Below are 25,658 nucleotides of genomic sequence, written 5' to 3'. Positions count from 1 at the left end.
ACACAGAATCGGAAACAGGCTCCAGGCTCTGAGCCATCAGCCCAGAGCCCGACGCGGGGCTCGAACTCACGGACCGCGAGATCGTGACCTGGCTGAAGTCGGACGCTTAACCAACTGCGCCACCCAGGCGCCCCTCTAAGGCCTCAGTTTCTTGAGCACGCTTCCTGGTTGCCATGGCTGCCTGATGCTTTGGACATGATCAGTGACCAGCTGTGTGGCCACTCCCTGGACCTTGAGATGTTGGAGGCCATTGGATGGGCATTGCTGGACAGAGACCCTCACCATTAACTTCTTCACACAAGACTTCCCCTAACGGCCCCTCCCTCTGTGCTGATATGGCCCCCATCCCTTTCCCTACATGGAGGGACCCCAGTGAGTCATTCCTCTATAATGCCAACACCAGGCTTCCCTCCCCAGTGCCTCCAGTACACCACCTGTCTGTCTCCCGCGTCCCACTCTTCCTCCTCCTGTCTTTATCTGTTTCCCTTGGTAACTCTCTGGAGCCGGGGGAAGCCTTCTCAGGACAAGATGGTCCTTCATGACCAGATCCTTCTCACCAAGGGGCCTCCAATCTCAGCCCTCCAAGGGATGGGGATGCTGCCAAGGTGAGAGTGTGGGTGAGATCCTGGGGAACACGGTGACCCAAGCCCGAGGTGCTGCCCAGACTTTTCCCCCAACTGTATTAGTTTCCTGGGGCGCCATAACAAGTTACCACACACTCAGTGCCTTAAAACAACATAAATTCATTCTCTCATGGTTCTGGAGGTCAGAAGTCTGAAATTAGTTTCCCTGAGCCAAAATCAAGGAGCAAGGAGAGCTGTGCTCCCTCCAGAGGCTCCGGAGGAGAATCCATTCTTTGCTTTCGTCCAGCCTCTGGAGGCCACATTGTCTCCTCTTTGCTGCCTCCCTCTTTTTTTTTTTATTTTATTTTATTTTATTTTTTTTTTTTTCAACGTTTATTTATTTTTGGGACAGAGAGAGACAGAGCATGAACGGGGGAGGGGCAGAGAGAGAGGGAGACACAGAATCGGAAACAGGCTCCAGGCTCTGACCCATCAGCCCAGAGCCCGACGCGGGGCTCGAACTCACGGACCGCGAGATCGTGACCTGGCTGAAGTCGGACGCTTAACCGACTGCGCCACCCAGGTGCCCCAGCTGCCTCCCTCTTTGAAGGAGACTTGGGATTGGGCCTCATGTCTCTGGGAGGTCATTATTCAGCCTCCCACACCACCCTTCACCCAAATGCACACACTCACAGTTGTTGATTGCTTGGTCTAGGAGCTGTGGAAATCAGCCAGGAAAGGAGTTGAGAAGTAGGAGAGGGCCCAGGACTAGCCCTAGGCCAAAGGCTCAGTAGCTTCTGGGTGGGCCTACCTGGGAGTGGGAGGGGGGAGCAGCAAAGTCTGGGGGGAACTGCCACATTTCTCCCCAAGTTGTACATCCCAAATAGTATTTGCCCAAAGACCTCTTTCATGCCACCCGCCCTACTTGCAGGTTGGGAAGCACTAGGGGTTATGGGTAAGAGCCTGGGTAGTCAGGCCCTGGGGCCAAGGTAGGCTGAGACATCACCACTTACCAGTTGTGTTTCTCAAAATGTGGGCTAGGGCCAGCAGCATTAACATCATCTGGGAGTTTATTAGAAATGCGATTTCTTGGGGGGAGCGCCTGGGTGGCTCAGTTGGTTAAGCGTCCAACTTCGGCTCAGGTCATGATCTCATGGTTTGTGGGTTCAAGCCTCGTGTCAGGCTCTGTGCTGACAGTTCAGAGCCTGGAGCCTGCTTCAGATTCTGTGTCTCCCTCTCTCTCTGCCCCTTCTTGGCTCATGCTCTGTCTCTGTCTCTCTCTCAAAAATATATAAACATTAAAAAAAATAATAAAATAAAAATTTTTAAAGTTCAATTTCTTGGGCCATGCTACAGACCTACTGGATCAGAAACTCTTTGCTGGAGCCTGGCATTCTGTGTTTTAACATGCCATCCAGGAGATTTTGATGCATTTTTAAAAATGTTTATTTATTTTTGAAAAAGGAGGGGCAGAAAGAGAGGGAGACACAGAATCTGAAGCAGGCTCTAGGCTCCGAGCTGTCAGCACAGAGCCCAACGTGGGGCTCAAACCCACAAACCGTGAGATCATGAGCTGAGCTGAAGTCGGATGCTTAACCGACTGAGCCACCCAGGCACCCCAGCTTTTATTATTTTTTTGGCTCAGCATAACCTAGCTAATTCATCCAAGTTGTTGTGTACCAATAGTATGTTCCTTTTGATTGCTGAGTAGCATTCTATAGTATGGATATACGATAGTTTAACATTTGTTTGTTTGTTTGTTTATTTAGGCTGATAGCAGACTGCCCAATGTGGGGCCGAACTCATGAACCGGGAGATCACAACCTGAGATGAAGTTGGTCATTTAACCAACCGAGCCCCCCAGGCACCTCCGTAATTTAACTATTTACCTGGTGAAGGACATTTGGGTTGTTTCAAGTTCTTGGCTATTATGAATAAAGCTGCTATAACCATGTATTTGAGTTTTGAAGTGCTAAGGGCTATGGAATTAGCTACCACATTCTGGGGGCCATGGGTGCTTACTGGGTCTATCATTGTTTCTAACGGCTTTTCAGTGGACAGAACTAGGATACACTTTTCAATTTAAACTACAATACACCAGGGGTTCATAAGATACTTCCTAAATTCAATATGGCAGAGAATTTGCATGACATCATTGATTTTATATATGTATCTCTTTTCTACTAGGTGAAAATTCCAGTTCTGATACTATTAACATAAGTATGTTTTGTCCTACACATTTTTACCTATTTCTCACATGACTACTGAATATAACTTAAGGCTTTAGGGCAGGTGTTTTTTTTTTTTTTTTTTAATGGCAGTTAATTTTGTCCTTAGGGTAGATCTTTGGGATGTACAGTTAAATTTATGTGTTTTCAAGTCATTCAGAAAAGTTCCCTTCCGTATTAAGTTAGGCCACCATGTAGAAACACATTTAGGTTCATTTATTTCACTGTACTTTCAACTTTTAGGGATTGATTTTTAAAAAATATTTTTTATTTTTTGAGAGAAAGACAGCGAGCATGAGCAGGGGAGGGGCAGAGAGAGATGGGGACAGAGGATCCAAAGCAGGCTCTGTGCTGACAGTAGAGAGCCGGATGCGGGGCTTGAACTCACTAACTGTTACATCATGACCTGAGCTGGATCAAGAATCTGACCTTAAGGGACTGAGCCACCCAGATGCCCCACAGGGACTGATTTTTAAAAATTAATTTTTGTCATATAGCTATGGAAAACATAGGCTTCAAAGTCAAACACACAAAACAAAGTATATCAAAGTCTAGCCTCTTTTGCTTTCATTTTGTTCGCTCCTTCTTACAAAGTTTTTGAGTTATATTTCCACTTAAAAAAAAACGCAGGAATTTACATTTGTACCTCCCCACTCCCTGTCACAAATGAATAGTAGAGGAATTTGTATACTTTCCTGAAGACAGGATAGCCTCTAGTGTTTCACCCCTGAGATCCTCAGAAACATTTTTTTCTTTTTTTTTTAAATGCACGTAGCTATCTATGCCTTCTACCGGATCTTCCACAGCAGTTTTCAGTAAGATAAAGCATGTGAAAACACTCAAACTGCAAAGTGGCAGACAAACGTGCCTGTTGACGGAGTAATAACCCATCTGGGGAGAACCTCAAGAGTCATGAGCCCAACTTAGCACATTTCACACAAGACAAAAGAGGCTCACAGAACTGAGAGGACCTGCCCCAAGGAACACAGGAAACGGGCAAGCGATCCAGTCTCCTGCCCTGCAATCCCCCGAACCTTTTTTTTTTTTTTTCTTTTTAAAAACTGTACTCAACATACAGGTAACTATTTTTATTTATTTATTTTTTATTTGAGAGAGAGAGAGAGAGAGAGAGAGAGACTGTGCGCGAGGAGGGGAGAGGGGCAGAGGGAGAGAGAGAATCTCAAGCAGCTCCACACTCAGCGGAGAGCCCCACCCCTGCTGGATCTCACAACCGTGGGATCATGACCTGGGTCGAAATCAAGAGTGGGTCGCGCCCCTACAGACACCAATTTTAAAGAGACGAATATTTTAGAGAGCCCTCGAAGGGGAAAAAGTCACAAACGGCTGCAAGGCTGAACGAGGCAGTTCTTGCCGAGGCAACCATGAACGCCCAGAGTCCCGGGAAGAAGTCGGGTCTGGGGGGTCAGAGAGCTTCTCCCTCACTCATACTGGGAAGCTCCCGTCGCATTTGGCAGGCGACGAAACACACGGAGATGCTGTGAAGGCACCGAGTAGGGAGGGCCGACGTGGGGGCGCCTGACCGTTCAGTTAAAGCTGTCCCATTTGGCATAAAAGACTTGATACACGCACACTCTGGCTTCGAGCAGAAGTCAGATCAAGACTGCAGGAAAAAGACGCCACATCCAGGTTTCCAAAGAAGAAATGGTCCCCGTGAGGACCCGTAGGGCCTCCACGGGCTCCAGCTCTGAAACTTTGGCTTAGGGGTGGGGCCGAGGTTTTGTGGGCGGAAGCCCTCGGGGAGACAGGGAGGGGAGTAACGGAAATGACGCTTAGAAGCGCCGATGGGGTGGGGCAGGGGCTGGTCTTTCCACCCTGTTTGGGTAGGGGCAAGCGGTTTCCGGTAGCGGCGTCTGGAAGGGGTGGGGCAGGGGAGAGGGGGCGGTGAGTTTGTGTTCTGTGACCCCTGGCCTCCAGAGACCTTGCACTCTGGTAGCCAGACCAAGATGATGGGCTGTGACGAGCCAGCGCTGGAATTGGTCGAAGGGGAGGAGGCTGTGGCGGCCCCAGGGCCACCCCCGGAACCGCGCGCCCCGGAGCCCAGAGCCCCAGTTCCCGAGCCTGGCCTGGACTTGAGCCTGAGCCTGAGCCCGCGGTCCGAGACCCCCGAACCGCCGACCTGCAGCCCTGGGCGGTGGAAGGGGCGGGCGGACCGGCGGGGCGGGGCCCGCAAGGGGCGGCAGGTGAGCTGGGGGAAGGCCTGCCCGCCAGCCCGTAGACGAGCCCGCGCCCACCTCTTCACCGCTCCACTCTCTGCTCCCAGGTACGCTTTCGCTTGGCACCGCTCTCCCCTGTGCGGTCCGAGCCGCTGCTGGCCGCCGCCGCACCCAGCGAGAAGCTCTCGGCGCCGCAGGACCTGGGGGCGCCCGCGCAGCAGAGCAGCCTGGCATTGAGTCTCGAGTTGCAGGCCGCGCGGGCTGCAGCCGAGGGCCAGTTCGATGCCGCGAAGGCCGTGGAGGAACAGCTGAGAAAGTCGTTCCAGACCCGCTGCGGCCTGGAGGAGAGCGTGGCCGAGGGTGAGAGAGAGACGGCCGGCGGGGCGCGGGAGTGGGGTTGAGAGGCGCCGCTCACCTCCGCTCCCCCTGCGGTCTCAGGGCTGAACGTGCCGCGCTCCAAGCGGCTCTTCCGAGACCTGGTGAGCCTGCAGGTGCCGGAGGAACAGGTTCTGAACGCGGCGCTGAGGGAGAAACTGGCGCTCCTACCACCGCAGGCCCGAGCCCCGCCCCCAAAGGTGAGGGACCTGGGCTTGAGTTTCGGCCTTGTGCCCTCCTCCCCTTCCCGAGTGTAACCTCACTTTGGGCTCCCAATTCCCAACAGGAGCCACCTGGGCCAGGGCCAGACATGACCATCCTTTGTGACCCAGAAACATTATTTTATGAGTCTCCACACCTGACCGTGGACGGTCTGCCTCCTCTGCGTCTCCAACTCCGGCCCCGCCCTTCAGAAGATACCTTCCTCATGCACCGGACACTGAGGCGATGGGAAGCGTAGACGTGAAGGCTCCCGGGATTGCTAGTTCGTTTATTTGTGTTAAAAACTTTTTCAGAATAAAGTGGCTTTGCTAACAAATGGGACTCTTCTTGGGAGCCTTAAAATGAGGTCAAGCCTCAGGTTGGAAGCTGTCTGGAAGTCAAGTTTTTGGTCTTTTAGGAACTTGGTAGTGCTAGCAAGTTAACACTGTCCCACCCTCCCCACCCCCTTCAGTCACAGACACTGCATTTGTTCCTTTGCGCTACTTATTTCGGGTCACTTTAACATGTGGGTCTCAGTCTGTAATCCTTTAGGGAGGCCTTCTTCCCTAAAGGCTCAAGGAGCCTGCAAGGCAACTAGCCATTCACACCCAGTTATTTAAATTAATTCCTTGCTTCTACCTCTTAGAGCCTTCTCAGCTTGTTTCACCACATCCACGAGTGCTCAATAGTTGTTGAATGAATATTCCAAGTTCCAGGAACAGCTTGACAAGCTGCTAAAGAGCTTCATGTTAAATTGCCTATTCATCTAGTTGCACATTACAAAACAGGTGGGTGGGTAATCCTGGAGCAGGTGGGCAGTCTGGTCCATACTGCCTTTTTTCTAGTTCTACTTCAACTCCACTATTCATTCTTCCTAAGTTGTAAATTTGCCTCTGTCCAAAGCTCCCACAAAATAATTTTTGTCAATGAGATTTTTTGGGGAGGGGAGATGGCCTCTTTTCTGAATTTCCACTTAAGAATTCACATTATACCCCTTCTTCCAGACTAGAGTTCTGTGTGTGGATGTCACTAGCATTCAACACTCACTGAAAACTCTGTCCTCTTCCTTGAGACCCTATTTGGGCAGAGGAAACACAGGTTCTACTGGGAAGCACCATCCCTTCCCCACCAACTAGAAAGTGCCAGAAACCAGCGTGGGGGCCACTGCCCTGAACATCAATTTATTGTGCTGTTCTTACATTCCAGACCCAACCCCCTCTCCCAATGGGGGTCAGCAGAGGGAACGATGTTCACAGTACCTGCATGCTTCCCTGCCAAACTTCCCCTTCTTAACCCTCAGTCCATCTATCTGTGGTCCACTGAAACGCAGCTAGGGACAAGGGCTGAGGAGAAATGGGAATCTCCTTTGGAGAACAGAAGGAAGAGGCTAGAGAACTTGATACCCCCCACCTCCCATACCCGAGGAGAACAGGTCAGCAAACAGTCCATGCCATCCAGCCCAGTAAGCTGGGGGGTGGTGGGAAAGGGTGGAGAGGAAGATGTCAGTAACTCCAGCACGGATGGGCTTGCTGCAGAGGTGGAGGGAGGAGGCTGGGGCAGCAACATAGGAGAAGCTTTCTTTGTAGATCCGAGAAAGGAAACGATTTTTGGAGCCAAAAAGGAAAGACCTTGGAGTACTTTCCTTTCCCCCTAGGTCCTTAAGAGCAGTGGGTAGCTTCTTCACACTTTCTGTTCAGGGGGCCACTTAGTGGCTGGGGGAACGGGCCTTGTGGAACAGGTACACAGAACGCTGGAAGCCTGAGGAGAGAGTATGCAATTAGTAGGGGTTGGCAGGACTTCAAGACTCCACAGGGTCTGTAGCTTTCTTTCAGGGCCAGCCTCGACATCCCTCCCCATTCTCACCAAATCAACCAACCTTACCTCTGGAGGTGTTGTGGGGTGTAGCCACAAGCTCATAGCTGGAGAAGCCCACCTCTGGGGAGGTCAGGTAGGAAGTGAACTGCTCTGGCCTCAGCTGGATTCGATAGTAGTTCTTATAGATTGTTTCCTAGAGAGAAGGGCAGGGGACCACTTCAGTTTGCTGGCTTTTCCCTGGCGTGGAATGATGCCCACCCAGGGGGCCTATTCACCTTGTTCAGAAAGTACTTCTCTTTCTGCTTCCTTGAGGCCTTTCTTGTCTCAACTAAAGGAATGATATCCCAATTTCCACCAAAATCCCAACTCACCGAGAGAGTCTTTCTCTTGCCATAAGATGACCAAGGTTGGGGTTCTAAGACCAGGATGCCCCCAGGACGTAGATGCCGGTAGATCCTGCGAAACATGCGCTTTAGCCCCTCATCTCCCCAATTCAGGTGCACCCACTTGGTGAGGCTGAGGCAGAGCACGACATCATACTCGGGTGTTTGGGCCTCCACCAGCTCATCTCGATCCAGGACATAGTTACCCTAAGGGCAAGAATTGGGAGCAAGGTCAACAGAGGCAATAAAAGAACCACTGCCCCCACACAACCCACCCTGTAGCCTCTAAGACAGAAAGTCCTACAGCCTCACCTTAGCCCTTGGCCACAATCTTCTCTGACACTTGTGAGACTAACTCCCAAATGGTGCCCTCTTTGAGTCTCATTTTCTTTTTTTCTTTTTGTAAAGTTTATTTATTTTGAGAGAGAAAGGGAGGGAGAGAGAGAGCGAGCAGGGAGGGGCAGAGAGAGAGAGGGAGAGAGAGAATCACAAGCAGGTTCTGCACTGCCAGCACAGAGCCCAACACGGGGCTTAAACTCACAAACTGTGAGATCATGACCTGAGCCAAATTCCAGAGTCAGACTTTAACTGACTGAGCCACCCAGGCACCGCACCCCTCCCCAAGTTTTTTTTTTTTTTTTTTCTCTATAACTTTAGGTAGGCTTCACATCCAACATGGGGCTTGAACTCACAACCTGGAGACCAAGAGTCCCATGCTGTATCGACTGAGCCAGCTTGGGGGCCCCAAGTCTCATTTTCTTGCTTTCCACCCTCCTGCCCTTTTCTGTTGGTGGTAAGCCAAACATAAAAAAGGAGCCTGAATAATTTTAAACTGAGCAAATTACCCACAAGGTCTCCAAAACTGGTGTGAAACTTCACAGAAAAAACACAGGTTCTCTGGAGACTCCATCCAGTACTTATTCCCACCCCACAAACATTGATCTGGGAGACCACTCAAGTCAGCTGAGTGACTCAACGTTGCAAAAGGACCTAACTCAGGTTTGAAAGGGAACCTGTAGTTCCTTCCCTGTAGTTGAAGCTGGCAGAGTTCCAGGCCTGTTTCCTTTCTCTGAGAGAAGTGAAGAGCCCCATCCCTTAGGAAACCTTTTCTAGATGATAAGCTCATCAACACCCTCTGCAAAGTCCATTCTTGCGGGCTTAACCCAACACATTGCCAACTGTTCCTGCGGACGGCCTAACTGGAATGTTTTATGGAGAGCTATGTGCAGTCAGGAGACAGACACTGAAGACACAATACCCCCCTCCTCCTGCAGAGGACTTTGACTCTTCCCCATTCCACCATCTAGGGTCAACATGAGATGATCTAAGGCCAAGACACTTCGGGTCCTGATCACCAACACTCTTCAACCAAATCTGGATCTAAGTCCGTCTCAAAATATTAGTCAGCCACTACCCTCCTCCTCCTCCCACCCCAAGACATTCCATGTCGGACACCTATCCCTTCATGCAGCTTCATTCAGTGGGTTGGAGAGCAAACTTTCGGTCTGGATTACAGGCCAGGCCGGGAGCAGGGCAAAAGGAGTCAGACCCCATCTTGGGGCCAGCAGTCATGACAAAGGAGCCCAGGTAGAGCCCCCAGCTTTCCAGATTATAGGAAAGTGCCACTCAGCAGAGGCAGTCACAGATTCAGACCCCTCTCTTGATCTGGTTCTCCCAGTAAGGAGTGCATGCAGAAATCCCTCTGGGTCATAACTTTCCTCTGTTTTGTTCCTATTTAATCTCATCTTCACACCTGGCCCCTATCCCAAGAGCCTTCAGACCCCCTTACCGTGACGAAGACAACATTGTTGGGGAAGACTGATGTGTCTGCTCCATCCAAGGGCACTTGGGGTGCAGCAATGGGACCCCGGCTAGCTGTCAGTGAGGCTGGGAAGCAGCTTCTCTTTCGGACGGTTGTGGTCCCTTCCTCACTCTCTGCCCCTGGGTCCCCCTCAGAAGTCTGGGGTGGCAGACGCAGCTCCTCTGACAGGTAGTGTCGGATGTTTTGGCGGGCAGAGTGGATGAGCCGGGAATCGATATCCAGGCCCACCATGAGGGATGGGCCCCACTTACAGGCAATGCTCAGGGTCAGGTGGCCCACATTGCAGCCCAGATCTAGGACGTCCCGACCCCGAAACCACTCAGGCTTCAACACTCGCAGGCGCCCATCCTCACAGGAAGGATTGCGGTAACCATAGTACTTGCAATAATTCCCATACTGGAACTTGCACTGTTGCTTTTTGAAGATTGCTGCAGGTAGTGGGTAGAGGTGGTGGTGGTGGCGGCCTCCCCCACTCCCCCGGCCCTTTTCCTTGGGAACCTGGCCTCCACCCCTGGCCCCTGCCTCTGACTTGCTGGAAGTCCTGCGACGTTTGCGATGTCGTGAGGAGGAAGACGGGGGTGCAGAGGTAACTGAGGCAACTGGAGGGGCTGAAAGGGAGCCTGAGGGACCCTGTAGGGCAGATGGAAGGGGAGACACGACCTCATCCCTGCAGTTGATGGCTGTGTTGAGTTCATAGGGCTGGGGGGCATCCCGGTTCTGGCCCCTATGCCGCTGCTGCTGTGTGGCGCCCTCCCCATGGAGTGAGGGAGTGAGGGGGGCTGTGGGAAGTACAGAGTGGCTATCATTCCCTCCAGATGCCTGCTGCTGCTGGTGGTGCTGTCCCCGGTGTCTATGCCGCTTCCGACCAGTCTTGAGTGGCGATGCAAGTACTACCTGGGCCTCATCAGTGCAAGTATTGAGACTGAGCGGGTCAGTAATATCTTTGGGGATGAGGATCTCCACTGGATCTCGCCCCTTGGCCGGAAGTGGAGATGACTTAGGGGTCTCTGCATTGAGTGCGCGGCTCACTTCCTCATCCAGGAGACTATTCAGGTTCAGTGGATCAAAGATATTGCCTCCCAGGAGAAAGTTGGAGGGTAACACAGAATCACAGTCCGAATTAACCCGCCTGCGCCTCTTGAAGGCTGGATGTTTGAAGCCTCCACCACCCCCTCCTACATTACAACTATTTCTCCTTTTGCCCCCACCTCCCCCAGGGGGCCGGTGGGGCTGATAGCCATTACGGGGCCGAGGAGGGGCAGGGGGACCCAGTTCTGTTCCGCCCCCTCCCCGTCGCTCCTCCCCGACGTCAGGGGGAGCGGCTCGCCCGTGGGGATCGGACAAGCGGGCCTCCCCGTGCGACTGCGCCTGGGGGCTGTCCCCTCGATGCTGCTGCGCCTGGCCTCCCCGAGTGGATGCAGCCCCAGGACTCTCCTTGCCAGCCCCAGAAGCCGGGGCCCCCGCCGAATGAGCGCGCGGGCCCGGCCCACGCTGCGTCCCGCCGCAGAGCTCCCCGGAGGCGGCCTCTCGGTGCGGTTGCACCGTGGGGCCGCCCCCTCCGCCCGACTCATCTTTGAGAGGCGGCGGCGGCGGGGCCGGCACCAGAAACGGCTCCTTCTCCGCCGCCATCTCGATCATTTCCTCCCCTTATTCCGTCCCAGGCGAGGGCAACGAAGAGGGGACTAGGGGGCTTAACCCCCTCCCTAGAGCCTGCTCTCTTCCCCCCCTTCCTCGAGTGCGCGCGCAGCTCTGCTCTTCTCGCCTGGTCTCGCGCCTCCCCCGAAGCGCGCCCCACTCGCCCGCGAGACCAAAACAAGATGCCCGCGAGAACCGAACAACTCGAGGAGTCAACCGCGCGTGCGCCGAGCTCTTTCTCCTCTACCACTACCGCTTCGCCGCGAGCGCGCACTGCTAGAGCGCGTTCCTCTTGCCCCTGAACCACGCATGCGCACTCCGCCACCACCCTGGTTGCGCGCGCATCAGAGTACGAACCAACTTAACGGCTCTGGGAGTTTAAATATAGCCCACCTCAGCCCTCCCCAAAGCCCACCACCCCAAATTGACACCCTACTTCCCTTCGCAGCTATGTCCGTCCCTACTGATATCCTTTGTCTCTGCCGCGCGATCCCACCCACCGTAGGCGGGGGACGGGGAGCTGGTGTGAAAAGGTCTCCTTGACACCCGACCCTTGTTCCTGAGGAATGAGTCTCAGCGGTCTCCGCCCGGCTCTAAACCCAGCAACCTCCCTACCCCGCCTCCTTCCTCCCCCTGGCGGGCAGCGCCTGCGCACACCCTTTGGGCTTGCGCGGGTAGAAACAGCACGTGCTGGAGATGACACCCCGCCCTCCACCCTAGAGGCGGGAACTGTTACGTCGCTTCCTCAGATTTGGTTCACGCAAGCGCGTCAGCACGATCCGAAGGGGCGTGGCAAAAAGAGCGGGGCGGACCTCATGAATTATTCATATTTGGCCCCCCCCCACCCACCCCCGCCTACCTACTTAGAAAGGCTTCCGAGGGAACGGAGGGGTAAACCTAAAAGTAGAGGAAGAGAAGGAGAGGAGCGTACAGACGGCTTTCCTACAAACTGTCCTCAGCGAAATACAATAAGTCATTGTAACTCACCCCCCTGAGAAATATTCTCTGCTGAACTGAAAAAAAAAAAAAAAAAAAGGCACTAAAACAGCCGATGTTGTCCAACTTCCTCTTCCCCCGAAACGGCCGAGTCGTTCTCTCGCTCCTCCGCCTTCCCCCAATCGCGATCACCTGAGGACACCACGCCCTCCTTTTCGCCTCCACACTTACAGCCCTGGCACCAACACCCCCTCCTACCACCCAACGCCTGTGTGCGATCCCCCCAGCCCTCGGACTGCGACCCGACGCCCACCACGGCCACCAATAGCAGTACACCCCCTACTACCACCGCCACCTCGCACGCAGGCCTTCCCAAGCACACGGTGTCTTCGTGCAGCCTTATATAAAAACGAGTGTGGGCGGGGAAGAGGGTTGGTCTGCTTTGGGCCCCCTGCCTCGGCCAATGGGGAAGAAGCTATTCGGCGCCCTTTCCACAGGTTGCGCGTTCTCCCTGCCGCCAGGGCTTAGGGAGCGGGTCCTGGTGGCAGAGAAGGCGGGAGAGGCGAGAGTGGGCTTGCGGATAGTCTCAACTAAAATATCAATATAGGGCGTGGAGGAAACTAAAAGTTAGATTAGGAATCAAGAAACGAAAGGAGGAAGGAAAAGGCAGTATGGGACAGACGGAAAAGTTAGTAAACGGAAGATGTGCTTCACGAACGATCAGGCGCTGCTCCTGTCGCCTAAGAAAGTGAGGCCATCGAGGATTATGGGATTTGTAGTTTTACGTGTCATTTGGTTGGAAGATGGCGGAAATGACAGCTGCGCAAACGCAGAAGCAGCTTCAGCTGCGCTTGCGCTTCAGTCTCCGGACCACTCCCCTGGGGTGGGAACGGTGCTTGTGCGTGGCCTCGCGCCTTTCCTTGTTGGCGGGAAAACTGAGCCGAGGTTGGGGGGCTTGCAGAACTGCTGCAGTGGCTCACTCTGCTCCTCGTGTTTACGCCCTCCTTGTTCCAGAAGGTAGCTGGCTCTTCTCTGGTTGTAGATGAAAGGGCTGGGCTCTGCTAGTCCTCTGTCTCCTGAGGAGAAGTTTTCTCTTGAGGGCGACAACGAACTCTTACCCCTCCTTAGAATTTCCACCCCCCGCCCCCCGGCCGCAAACCTACCCTCAACAAACAAAAGTAATCCAATATCCTGGAGGGCAAGGACGGAGTGAGCGGGAATGAGGATCCTGGTGCTTCCTCCAGGGGTGGGGGTGCGGGCGCAGGCGGGAAACTGAGGGAAATAATCTCCTGGGGCGGGGTGTTCTTGAGGTGGAAGAGAAGCTAGAAAGGTACTGTTTTACCCATTGAGGGGAATCAAGGACTTTTGACTCTGGTAACTCCGATATTAATTGCTGCCCTTAAGAGAGAATTGGTGAGAGAAAAGAGGGAAAATGGGGATCACCAAGAGTTCTAACCGCAGGTTTGAAAGGCGGAGTTAGAGTTTCAGACCTTGGCACCCACGTGAGGGGAGATGGAGCGGGGATTTAGGGGTTCCTGGGAATGTGAAAACAACACACAAAGGCGGATGTGAGGTGGGTAAGGGGCACCTGTGGAAGTGTTGCCGTCGGCAGACAGCAAGGTTTAGAATATCAGCACTCGGGAAAGAAAGCCTGTGTTCTGGTGCTTAGTGGCCATATCTTTGTGCTTCCTTGCCCTTTGAACTAATACGCTTTAGTTCACCATGAATTTATTTTTTAAAGAGCTTATTTATTTTGAGAGAGGGCATGCGTGGGCGCACGTGTGGGGGAGGGGCAGAGAGGGAGAGAGAATCCCAAGCAGGCTTGAGGTGAGGATGGGGAGGTGGGGTGGAGGGTGTTTGAATCTCATGAACTGTGAGGTCATGACCTAAGCCGAAATCTAGAGAGGGGGGCTTAACTGACTGAGCGACCCAGGCACCCCCCCCTCCCCCATTAATTTATTGATAGGATTCTGTACAAGGTTTAGTTCAGGTAGTTACCACAGTAAATATCTTGTTATGTTAGGTATGGGTAGTGAAAGTAGCTGGAATCCTGTTTTTACACTCTTGGGAAATCATGCTTGCTGAGGAAGAAAAAAAAGGAAAGGCGGGGGAAGGAAATAAACTCTATGGTTCTTAATGGTGGCATGAGTTGCCTGACTAGCTCAGTTGATAAGAAGAGTAGGAGACCCTTAATGGTGGCATGAAAGTAAGCAGGAGTCCACGTGCCATTAGACATTAATGCCAAAAGGAAATCAGACTCAGCATAAAGGAGATTAAAAAAAAATTTTTTTTATGTTTATTTTTGAGAGAGACAGAGCGTGAGTGGGGGAAGGGCAGAGAGAGACAGAGACACAGAATCTGAAGCAGGCTCCAGGTTCCAAGCTGTCAGCAACAAGCCTGAGGCAGGGCTCAAAACCCATGAACCTCAAGATCATGAACTAGTGTTGGAAGCCTAACTGACTAAGCCACCCAGGCGCCCAAACATAAAGGAGATTTTAAATATAGTTTTCTAGGTTCATGGAGTCTGTGTGGACTGTGTGTCTGAGGACAATTCTAACAGGTTTGCTTTTATTCTCTTCAAGGAGTCCAGGAACAATATAAAGAGGGAATAACTGGGTAGTTACGAGAGAGAAATTTGTGAACACATTCTAAGTGGGGGGAGGGGGATTAATGGTTTTGGAAAAATATTGACAAGACTGAATTGTTGTTTAGCTAGATCAGTTCTCAAGCTTATTGGTCTCAGAACCCTCTTGTGTTCTTAAAAGTTACAAAGGACTCCAAAGATTGGTTAATAGCTATGTATCTTTTATTTATGTTGATATTAACATATTAGAATAAACGGGGAAAATGTTTAATTATTAATTTTAAAATCATAAGTTATAATTAATAGTAAATGGTAATGATATGTTGACCTAAATAACTTTATGGAAAACATATTTTTCCTAAGTGAAAGAAAATTTAGTGCAAAGAATGGTGGTGTTTTACAGTTTTGCAAGTCTCTTTCATGTCTGGCTAATAGAAGACAGCTGGATTTTCATCTGTTTCTGATTTCAGTCTGTTATGATATCTTGTTTTGGTTGAAATGTATGAGAAAATCCAGCCTAATACAGATAAGCAGTTGGAACAGGGAGGGGGCCCCCAGGGGTCTTTGGATCACACTTTGAAAACTGCTGAAGGAGATGATTTCAACTTAAAATCACTGATGGCTTTCAGTGTTCTAAGCGAAAGAAAACTTACTCTTTTGTGGAACACCTCATTCGCCTTACCTTGGTTCCCTTCATTCATTATTTCTAAGTTCTTTTTCTGTTCTTATTCATCCTCCTTTCTTATGTTGAGTGGTGGATCTGACTTATGGAACTTTCTTTTACTTTCATACTTAAAACTTTATTGAATTTTCTCCCTCTCTGTTTTGTTTGAAGTAAAAACAAAAACAAAACCCCTCAAATGTTCTAGAGCCCCCAGTTATTTAGTAGCTAGTCAGAATGAAAGTTGGTGGTATTTTGTGTGCTTATTAACTGTCTGGTTTTAAAAATCTCTCTCTCTCTCTCTTTGTGCTTTGTTTTAATATTCCTTATGTGGAAGGAGAAAATTCATCTGGAACAGAGGACCAGAGACTTGAGTTGTCATAAAGTGAGTGACTCCTGGCTTTTCTTTCTCTATTAACCAGGTTAGAGATTTTCTTTAAAAGTAATTTTCTTCATCACATCCTCCACTCTAGATTAAGGGGAACTATTATGTATCACTGCTTATAGATTTACCTTATTTTGTTAAGGATCCATGATTTTATCCAGGTGGCTGGAGCTCCAGTGACACACTTTGGCCTAGAGAGGTCAGTATAGGTTTAGATAATGATTTGAACCTAAATACTGGAAAATTTTTGCATTTTTAGGTGGATCAAAACACTCTAAGGAATTTGGAGTTTAGAAAAAAATCACTTTTGAAGTGGTAATATAGGCATGTTACAAAATGCTAGAGATATAGAAGGGGGTGTATTAAAAAGCACCCCCAGCCACCCAGTTCTACTCCCTAGAGTTTAGTGTCTTGTGTATTCTTCCATAGATAGTTTGTGGATAAGTTTAAGCATATTAGGTAGATCTACATTTAAAAAAATCAAATTTTGTCATTTCAAATACACTAATTTTCATTTTGCTTTTCCCCTTTTAGTATAGCTCATCTTGTAATTTATATTACCTTCATAGGGACTTCTCATGATCTTTTTTAGAATTCTGGAGTCTGGAAGAAAATGTATTTGCCATTTTTGATCAAATTAATATTCATTTTCAGCCTAACTGTATTCAGTTTTTAGCTTCTATTTAGAATTATCAGAAAGAAGACCAATTTGCTGCAGTGTTTCTCCCTCAATATCCCACTTGCCTTTTTTCCTAGAGTAAATAGACTTAGGGGGTTGGTGGTGATGAGTTAAGATGGAAACAGTGAAAAAAATATGTTGCCCTCAATATATAGGAAAGGTAGTTGCTGCAGAACAGCACATCTGAATTATTCACATTTATAGAAGACAAGGAACAAAAAATACCAAAAGATAGTTTGAAAATACATTTAGCCATGCTGTGGACACACTAAGTCAAGCCCCCAGTACCTTTTGAATTCACCTTGGGATCTAGAGAGAGGAACTCTATACCCTGAGCAACCAAATGTTCACTATAATTTGGTCATTTGAAGGTCTTAAATTTTTCACCTTTAAAGGGACATAGATAGATAGATAGATATCTCATATATAAGATCCATTTTATGCTACTTTTGTGTCTGTTTATAATGGGAGATGATAGAGTTGGAAGACTGAGTTTCAGGTCCAGGGCCTTCAAATTACTCAAAACCAACAGCCAGAAATAAGATCATTGAGAAGAATAGATGTGTTATTAGTAGAATTTAGAGGCAAAAGTCTGGGTTCATCCTGTCTCTACCATGTATTAACACTGAGGCTTTGGGAAAATCACTTAACTGCTTTTTGCCTGTTTTTTTGATCTGTAAAAAGGTGAGCTGGCATTTTATGACCTCTGCAGACCCTCCCAGAGGTACAATGCTTGTTATAATTGTTATAAAAATAAGAATGGCTTATATGCTTTAAGCCTAAAGAAAACTGGGTAGAAGAGTTGTAAGAAGTTTAAGCTGATAAAACAAACATATTTTCCTTCTAATTAGTAGAAATAGTATCAATAGTGGAAGTGTAAACTGGAAAAAAAAATGTATAAATTATTGCAACTTCACAAGAGGAATCTTGGCACTCTGCTGGGCCACGAATGGCTCATAACTGTGTGGAGACAAATCTCTTCAGCCTTTTGTGTGACTAGATGTCTCCCCATTCCCAACCCTCAGTTGTGTATCACTGTGAAAGGCCTGGTCCTTAAATCCAAAGTATCTGGAAACAGAATTTTCTGTGTATTTCAATGTGTAGTTTTAATGTGTTCTTTCCACATGTGCTATAATATCAAAATGGTTGTGAAGCACTGAATTAGACTCTTGGGATATAGCATACCATAGTTAATAGCGTAAACTTTAAAATCAGGAGGGTTCAGGGGCGCCTGGGTGGTTCAGTCTGTTAAGCGTCTGACTTCGGCTCAGGTCATGATCTCACGGTTCATGGGTTCAAGCCCCGCATCAGACTCTGTGCTGACAGCTCAGAGCCTGGAGCCTGCTTCGGATTCTATGTCTCCCTCTCTGACCCTCCCCCTTCATGCTCTGTCTCTCTCTGTCTCAAAAATAAATAAACGTTAAAAAAATTAAAAAATAAAATAAAATCAGGAGGGTTCAAATCCTGAATTACTATTTATCAGTTACCTATTATGTCTAAGTCCCTCTAAGCCCAAATTTCTCCAAGTGTAAAAAAGTACCTATCTCATAGATTTACTGGGAGAATTAAGTGAGATGACATATGTAAAGGATAAAGAATATGGTTGATGCTCAGTAAGTGTCACCTATTATTATTAGTCACGATTTTGATGGTGATAATGAAGCATACTGATGTAGCATAGAACATCTGCAAGTAGATAGATAGTTTCAGGATATAGAGTGGAAAGTATTAGATGCCTATGACTAGCTTCTCTGGGGATGGCCGCTGGTTACCAAATATTTCTGAGCCTTGAATAGGGATTGCTAGAATCTAGCACATTGGAAAATTTATTGGACTAGAAGATCTAAGTAAAGATTATAGTGATGTTAAAAAGGGGATTCTTTATGCATAGGGACCTCTGAATTAGGTCAGAGAATTGCCAGATTATTTGTGTTTTAAGTATTTAGGAAAACCTTGTGATATGAGTTTATCCTTTTGAAGAACACTCTCACTTTTTAACTCTCAGGACTGTTCATACTGCTGCTGCTGCTGCTGCTGCTACTACTACTACTACTACTACTTTTTATACTTCCATCTATTAAAAACAGGCCCAAAACTCAGTTGGTTATGTTAAGCCCATGTCACCAAACCAAGACTAAACAGTTTTGGCTCTCCCAGAAATAGAATTTTGGTTTATAGTCAATCAGGAATCACTTGATCAGCACTATTTAGGTAATCTGCCTAATAGACCCCTATCATCTCCTATAGGAAAGTAAACTTGCAATAGGTAATTTGCTTGTTTGCCTAGTGTAACTTCCTTGTTCCAGCTCCCTTCTGCCTGTAAAAACTCTTTCATTAAGAAAAATTTTTTTTTAAATGTTTATTTTTGAGACAGAGCATGAGCGGGGGAAGGGCAGAGCGAGAGGGAGACACAGAATCTGAAGCAGGCTCCAGGCTCTAAGCTGTGAGCCCAGGGCCCAATATGGGGCTCTAACCCACGAACCACGAGATCATGACCTGAGCCGAAGTCGGATGCTTAACCGACTGAGCCACCCAGGAGCCCCTAAAAGTCTTTCATTTTGTACAGCTCCTCAGAGTTCTTTCTGTCTGTTAGATCAGATGCTTCCCAATTCATGAATCACTGAATGAAGCCAATAAGATCTTCAACATTTACTCAGTGAATTTTTTTTAACACATCACTACCACTACTGACAAGTGCCGACCTTACATTGGACATGACTCTAGGCACTTAAAACATGAAGGAATATGTTGCTAATCTTTAAAACAGTAACTCTCATTATCCCCTGGCATGTGATTGGCACTGCTGAGGAGGTAAAAGTACAAGAGGGCAGAAAATGTAGTACAGCAGTCCCAGGTAAAGATCCTAAGCCCAACAAGATAGAGAAGAAAGTTTAAAATCAAGTTCAATCAAAGTCACAGCAGTTAATTTCTTTTTTCTAACAGAGGCACAAAGAAAGTGTAGCTTCTGAGCTAAATGATGGCAACGTTGCAGAGTAAAGAAGGTGAGTCAAGGATGAGGGAGATTCATTTTTTTGTACATTTCCCTCATTTTTTCCTGCTTTCTCAGTCCCTGGTAATGTAGATACACTTCCCACCAAAGGGAAGCTCAGTCTATATATATTTGGTATACACTTTGTTAAAGTTACTACTTCTCTAGAAACTTTGAGTGAAATATATACAACTTAGAAGCAGTCTAGCTCAAGAAATATATGAACTCATAGGGAGACAAAAGACATTTAAATATCTATAATACAAATTCGAATGTGATAAATGCCAGCAGAGAAGTATTAAATGTTATGGAAGCTCGGAAGAAAGAGATACTGTTTATACCTGGGAGGATCAGTGTAATTTTCATTGCACTAGTTTTTTTTTTTTTTCTTTAAACTTCCTGATTTCCTGTAAAATTTTCTTTAAAGTTAAATGAACAAATTTTTAAAATTTCACATTTGAATAATTCAGCTTTCTGTATGTTTATATTTGTCACCTTTTAATTACTCAGTAGTTCGTAAACTTGGCTGAATAATCTAGGTGGCCTTGCAAAATGACAGATTCCTCAGCCTCACTCCCAACTGTTTATTTAGAATTTAAGGGGTGGGGTGGGGTGGGAAAGGAGAGGCCTAGTAATCTGATTTTGTTAAAAGCTCTCTCCAGGTAATTCTGATATGGCCAGTCAATGGGCAGTGCAGACATTTTCTGTGCTAGACTCTATGTTTCATAAATCCATTTGATGATCAAATCTCTTTCAGAACATGGGAAGGGGTCAAAGAAAACCTTCGCCCCACCTGTACAAAAAATGCATAGCCTGATGTGCTATAGCCCTAACTCACCCAAGGAGGAGACCCTGGGGATCAGTTCCTCAAAGGACAGGTTAGAGAAGAAGGAGGAGAAAGCAACCACAGAAAATGGTCCAAGCAGTGGCCAGGAGAAAAAAGGAAAGGCTCAAGACAAGCAAGCAGAGAAGAAAGCAAAGGTATCAGTCTCATTGATGGGTTCTAGTGGGACAGTTTCTTCTAGACATCCAGTCTAGACAGTCTTTTCATGTAGGGGAACTTTACCCTGTACTTTAAGTTTTTTTATTCCTTTCTTGGGGGTTCTGTTTTCTTAAAGAGGTGAAAAAATGTTTTGAAGAAAGCCTTTAGCTGGAAATAATAGGTGGGTAGGGATTGAGGTGGAATGGAGGTGAAAGTAAATGTGGTCAGAGGCTTTATAAAATTTTCCTTTTCTTTGACTCCTTTATTCCCAGGAAATCTGAGACAGAGTTTATAGAATCCTTAGGGACAATACCTTCATGCTCTCAGCCTTGTGAACTTACTGGCTGATCTAAAGGCTGGTCAGAGAGGAGACCTGGGAAAAGATGAATGGTTTTCCTTCTCTGCCCTTATCTCTGCAGGAAAAATTAAGTCTCACCAATGCAGAATTTGAGGAGATTGTCCAGATTGTGCTACGGAAGTCCCTCCAGGAGTGTTTGGGTATGGCTTATAGTGAGAGAAAAAGAGTTTCAGTTAGACAAACTGTTATCTGAAGGGGTAGAGTAAATTGACAGCTTTTCTCCTTCCCTCCAGTTTCCTATAAGTAAGGAAATATTAGATGGGTTTGAAATATTTTTAAATATTTCATCTATCAACAGGACTATAGCTAAACTACCTTATGGGGTACAGACTTCTAGAAAAATAGATTAAGTTGAAATAGATTACGTTGACTTCAGAATATAAATACAGTCTCAGATAGTTTTTTTAAGTGTAACTTAAATTCACTTTCACATGTTTACAATCTACTTAGAAAAGATAAATTGTATTTACTAGATTTGAAGAACTTAGTTTCCATCTACCCTTGTGTATTTGTTTCCAATACTGTTTTAACATATGCTCAGGGATTTGATTTTTGGAATAAAGAACTCTACAGTGTACACCCTGAGGATTTTGCCATATGTCCTGAGGCTAAGGAGAATAGTCTGATGTTTTCAGCTATTCTTAGGTGTACTTCTATTCCAAGAGAAAGTTTGAGGAACAAATGGTCTAAAACACATTACATAAGATTTCTTTTATGTACACAAAATAAAATTGACATTACTTGGCTATCCTGGAGCAAGGCGGATCAATCTGGAAAGACTTGCCAAAAGATACAGATTTGTAGTTTTTTCTGAGAATTTTAAGGCTTAAAGGTCTATGATCGGACAAAACTCCAAAGATGGACTCTTCTAGGCATCATTTTAATGGAAGGTTGCAGTTTGGAAATAATGGAGTCATTATTTTCTTTAATTGCTTCTCTGCTTATAGTATTTTGTTTTGGGAGAGATGGGATCTAGCCTTGATTTTTCAGAGATGTCCTGTGCCCAGCCCATAAGACGTACCCAATTAGACAAGAAACCAGGAATTGCTTCTTCTACTGATAATGATAATGCTGATGGGTAAGTTTATCCCAGTGAGGCAAGTTGATCACAGGGTAGACTTAGCATTGGTAAATGGTTATCTATCTAGTCATTTTCTTTATATTTTATTTTATTTTTGAGAGAGAAAGAGAGAGCGTGAGCAGGGGAGGGGCAGAGGGAGAGGGAGACACAGAATCCGAAGCAGGCTCCAGGCTCTGAACTGTCAGCACAGAGCTGGATGCGGGGCCCAATCCCACAAGCCATGAGATCATGACCTGAGGTGAAGTAAGACACTTAACTGACAGCCACCCAGGTGATCCAAGTGTATCTAGTCATTTTTGTATCTCTGTGGATTTCTCTCAGCTCAGGACAGATACCTGTTTGAACTGGGAAGAGTAGGCAAATAGATGGATACGATGGCCTCTGGAGGCTGTGGAGAGCCTAGGATTTTTCTATACTCCTGACTTTTATCCTTGGGTTTTTTCAAACAAAGGTATGACAAATGGCTCCTTTTTGCCTTTTCATTAAAAAGAAAATCTTATTTTCAGAGAGAAGGTAATGGTACCTCATATTCTAGAGATTTCAGCCACTAAGGAAGCTGGAGTGACCTCTGTGATAGAGACACCTAAGCCAGGCCAGCCAGATCCTCCACCTTCTGAGAAGAAATTCAATAGATTCTCCTTAAGCAAAGGAAAGAAAGGAGCCCGTAAGTATAGTCAGATATACTTTGACATCTGGCTCAAGTACTTATTCCACAAAATTAGGGAATGGGACAGTGGGCAGGCTGAAAATTTTCAACCCAGGGCTTGAAACTATTAGATTATGATCCTTCTTCCTTATTTCACTGGCCCTCACTATCTATAGAGTGTTTTGTTTTATCTTCCCAGAAGATGAGAAAATGGAGAAAGCCCAAAGTGGACGTGAGCCCAGACAGAAAGCTCAACTGAAAAAAACAGTTCAAAATCATTCTCAGATCAGAAACCAACAAAAAGGAGAAGGCAGTGGTTTTGGTGAGTTCAGCATGATTTGGAAAACCTACGTGGGCTTGAAAATTGGAGATGGAGGACAGAGGCAAGGGTTAGGTTGCTAGAGGAAATTCTGCAAACACAATAATTTATCTCTCACAGCTACTTGTAAGAGATACGCTGCTGTGGAAGAGAAGGCTTTCATTTATTCAGTTATTTAGTCATATAATCCATAGTTGTTGGATGCCTACTGTGTACCAGGCATTTTAGGATGTGCTGAGTAAATGTAGAATAAATTAATATATGCCTGTTGGAAGGGAAATAGGCTTGTGAGGAAGGCAAAAAAGAAAGCTACAAGGTGGGAGTAGACTTGAAAAAGTTTCCAAGAAAAGATACTACTTTTTTCTTTTTTGATTTAACTTTATTTTTTATTTTTTTAAATTTACATCCAAATTAGTTAGTATATAGTGAAGCAACAAGAAAAGATAGTACTTGAACCATGTGTTGGAAGTATCATTTAGTAGGGTGAACTGAGGTGGGGATGAAGGTCAGAGTGATATTTATTGGCAAAGTTATGGAGGAGAGCTAATGATTGTAACTTTTAGGTACCTTGCGGGGGATAGAATGTTGTAGGGGGAGATAAGGTTATAGGCATGTAAGGGCCAGATCATAAAAGGCTTTACATGCCAGGCTAAGGAATTTGAATTTTATTTTAAAGGTAAAGAGGAACCATTGACCTCTTTAGGGGAAAGTTGGTAAGATTTGTATTTTAGAAAGTTCACTGTGCCACTGGCATGGGAGATGGATTAGTGGGAGCATGACTAGACCCACAGAAATAGTGATCTAAACAAGGAAGATAGGCAGTAGCAGTGAAGAGGAAGAGACACATTTGAGATCTTTAGGAGGAAAGATCAGTATGATATGATTACCAGTGGGATCTGAGGATGATCCTGTTTTCTGACCTAAGTGCTTGAAAGAACCATTATTTGAAATGGAGAATATAGAAGAAAGGGCACATTTTCAGACAGTGAATTAGCTTTGGACAAGTTAGAGGGTCTGTGATGAGCTTTTGCATTAAGAAAGAGGTCTGGGCTGGAAATACAGGTTTGGGAATCATCTGCATCAGTAAGAATGGATGAAATTTTCTAAGAGGAGGGTGTGGAGTGCAAAGAGAAGAGCAGTGAATAGAAAACCCATAATGTTTAGGGGGAACATAATGTTTAGGGTTAAGCAGAGGAAGAGCTGCACAGGAAGAAAACCTAAGAACTAAGAGAAAACTCAGAAAGGTAGAATCTAGGAGAGTATGGCATCACAGATGCCAGGGGAGGAGAGAATGTCAAGAAAGAGGGAGTGTTTAGCCTTGTGCTGCTACAGAGACATCAAAGAGGATAAAAATTTGAAAATGCTCAACGATATTACAGGTAGGAAGTCATGAAAAGTCAGAAAGACGGGACACAGAATTTGAAGCAGGCTCCAATCTCTGAAGTGTCAGCACAGAGCCTGATGCAGGGCTTGAACTCACAAACGGCAAGATCGTGACCTGAGCTGAAGTCAGAGAGCCACCCAGGCGCCCCTAATTTATTTTATATTTTAATGTTTATTTATTTTTGAGAGAGATTGAGTGAGGGAGGGGCAGAGAGAAAGGGGGACAGAGGATCCGAAGCGGGCTCTGCGCTGACAGCAGAGAATCTGATGCGGGGCTCAAAGTCACGAACCGTGAGATCATGGCCTGAGCCAAAGTCAGATGCTTAACCACTTAACCAACTGAGCTACCCAGGTACCCCTTTAAGCTTTCTTTAAAAAAAAAAAAAAAAAGAGACTTGGCCTGTGTGTCATGAGCATATGAATAAGTTGAGGGAAAATTATTTATAAAGGAGGAGAGAGTAAAGGGAATGAGAAGAGAGCCAGAGGGTTTATTCTTACTCAGAAAGGACACCTTAGCCTTTGACATTGGATGGAGGGCAAATAAACATGGATGTAGATTTATTTATTCTTTTAACAATAGTTATTAATGCCTTATGTTCTATTCCAGGCATTGTGCTAGGTACTGGAAATATAGTGGTGAAAAAAATAGATAATCCTTTCTTTCATAGAATTTACCGTTTTAGTGTTTCAGGTGATAAACAAATATAGAAAATAACCATGGTAATATGGGGAAATTTTAAAGTGTTTTTCTTTTAAATTTTATTTATTTTGAGAGAGAGAGAGGGGGAGAGAGAATCCCAAGCAGAGAATCTCTGTACTACCAGCACAGAGCTCGAACTCACAGTGAGATCATGACCTGAGCCAAAACCAAGAATTGGATGCTTAATTGACTGAGTCACCCAGCTGCCCCAGTATTGGGAATTTTTAAAATGAGAAATAAAATATATTAGACAATATGTTAGTAAGTTTAAAATTTTGAAAATAAATACACTTAACAATCTGGGGGAAACAGGCTTGCACCAAAAACAGGCTTGTGCATACTTGAAAGAAAACTCTAGGAAGATTATGTAGACATCACACAAGATAGTTCAAGGCAATAAACTACTTTGTGTGTTATAATAACATGGTAACATAAGGAGCCAGAGATGTACGTCTAATTTGGGAAGTTGGGCGGCCTGGGTGATGCCATTCCATCTCTTGCACCTCTTGGTATGAGGGCAAGGATTGGATTTTTCACTGGGAGATGGAAAGTCCACTCCTTTGGCAGTGCTTGTTGAGTCGAATTGTGATTGTCGTGAATGTGTAAGCCTCTTGCTATAAATGAACCACTCTTCCTGTTTCTTACAGTTGTCAGGGAGAGATGAGTCCTCCCACAGTAGGAAATAGAAGGGGCGGTATCTGATAAATACAATCAGTTGGGGTGAAGTGAAGGAAAAGAATGGAATGTCATGGCAGGAAA

At 46.5% G+C, this 25,658-nt stretch overlaps 4 protein-coding genes across 20 annotated transcripts in view; 3 read left to right on the top strand and 1 right to left on the bottom strand.

The window, feature by feature from the left end:
• Positions 1-2,517, top strand: part of LOC123589425 (TSC22 domain family protein 4) — a 30,920-nt gene extending 28,403 nt beyond the window's left edge. For 3 of the 7 annotated variants that reach the window (XR_006708334.1, XR_006708331.1, XR_006708329.1), the window contains 2 exons: positions 504-605; positions 2,333-2,517. The gene's annotated coding sequence lies outside the window, so the exon portion shown is untranslated. Of the gene's footprint in view, positions 1-417; positions 606-2,332 lie in introns of all 7 variants that reach the window. The other 4 variants (XR_006708333.1, XR_006708330.1, XR_006708332.1 and 1 more) reach the window with 2 other exon arrangements.
• Positions 2,518-4,606: 2,089 nt separating this feature from the next.
• PPP1R35 (protein phosphatase 1 regulatory subunit 35) lies at positions 4,607-5,878 on the top strand. The gene is made up of 4 exons (XM_045461499.1): positions 4,607-4,992; positions 5,073-5,325; positions 5,404-5,540; positions 5,627-5,878. Exons 1-4 carry the CDS (start codon positions 4,756-4,758, stop codon positions 5,798-5,800), a joined length of 801 nt encoding a protein of 266 aa, XP_045317455.1. The 5' UTR covers positions 4,607-4,755; the 3' UTR covers positions 5,801-5,878.
• An 818-nt stretch (positions 5,879-6,696) lies between these two features.
• Positions 6,697-12,532, bottom strand: MEPCE (methylphosphate capping enzyme). The gene is made up of 4 exons (XM_045461483.1): positions 9,529-12,532; positions 7,728-7,946; positions 7,423-7,549; positions 6,697-7,299 (listed from the first exon to the last, which is right to left on the bottom strand). Exons 1-4 carry the CDS (start codon positions 11,197-11,199, stop codon positions 7,247-7,249), a joined length of 2,070 nt encoding a protein of 689 aa, XP_045317439.1. The 5' UTR covers positions 11,200-12,532; the 3' UTR covers positions 6,697-7,246.
• Positions 12,533-12,644: 112 nt separating this feature from the next.
• ZCWPW1 (zinc finger CW-type and PWWP domain containing 1) overlaps positions 12,645-25,658 on the top strand; it is a 31,603-nt gene continuing 18,589 nt past the window's right edge. For 5 of the 11 annotated variants that reach the window (XM_045461488.1, XM_045461492.1, XM_045461490.1 and 2 more), the window contains exons 1-8: positions 12,645-13,149; positions 15,715-15,762; positions 19,385-19,443; positions 20,188-20,411; positions 20,832-20,910; positions 21,761-21,848; positions 22,358-22,515; positions 22,697-22,819. In XM_045461488.1, the coding sequence (XP_045317444.1) occupies positions 19,416-19,443; positions 20,188-20,411; positions 20,832-20,910; positions 21,761-21,848; positions 22,358-22,515; positions 22,697-22,819 (700 nt within the window). In that variant the 5' untranslated portion in view covers positions 12,645-13,149; positions 15,715-15,762; positions 19,385-19,415. Of the gene's footprint in view, positions 13,150-14,645; positions 14,693-15,714; positions 15,800-19,384; positions 19,444-20,187; positions 20,412-20,831; positions 20,911-21,760; positions 21,849-22,357; positions 22,516-22,696; positions 22,820-25,658 lie in introns of all 11 variants that reach the window. The other 6 variants (XM_045461494.1, XM_045461491.1, XM_045461487.1 and 3 more) reach the window with 4 other exon arrangements.

Source organism: Leopardus geoffroyi, chromosome E3, assembly GCF_018350155.1.
Source record: "Leopardus geoffroyi isolate Oge1 chromosome E3, O.geoffroyi_Oge1_pat1.0, whole genome shotgun sequence".
Classification (NCBI taxonomy): Eukaryota; Metazoa; Chordata; class Mammalia; order Carnivora; family Felidae; genus Leopardus; species Leopardus geoffroyi.
This window is presented reverse-complemented; position numbering and strand designations above follow the sequence as displayed.

Bases quoted from the DNA above. Each gene is read 5' to 3' on its own strand.
- PPP1R35 (XM_045461499.1), top strand. From the start codon at position 4,756: ATGATGGGCTGTGACGAGCCAGCGCTGGAATTGGTCGAAGGGGAGGAG. The intron at 4,993-5,072 runs GTGAGCTGGGGG...CTCTGCTCCCAG, and splicing joins GGGCCCGCAAGGGGCGGCAG to GTACGCTTTCGCTTGGCACC. The intron at 5,326-5,403 runs GTGAGAGAGAGA...CTGCGGTCTCAG, and splicing joins GGAGGAGAGCGTGGCCGAGG to GGCTGAACGTGCCGCGCTCC.
- MEPCE (XM_045461483.1), bottom strand. From the start codon at position 11,199: ATGATCGAGATGGCGGCGGAGAAGGAGCCGTTTCTGGTGCCGGCCCCG. The intron at 7,947-9,528 runs GTAAGGGGGTCT...TCTTGCCCTTAG, and splicing joins ACAATGTTGTCTTCGTCACG to GGTAACTATGTCCTGGATCG. The intron at 7,300-7,422 runs GTAAGGTTGGTT...CTCTCTCCTCAG, and splicing joins ACCCCACAACACCTCCAGAG to GCTTCCAGCGTTCTGTGTAC.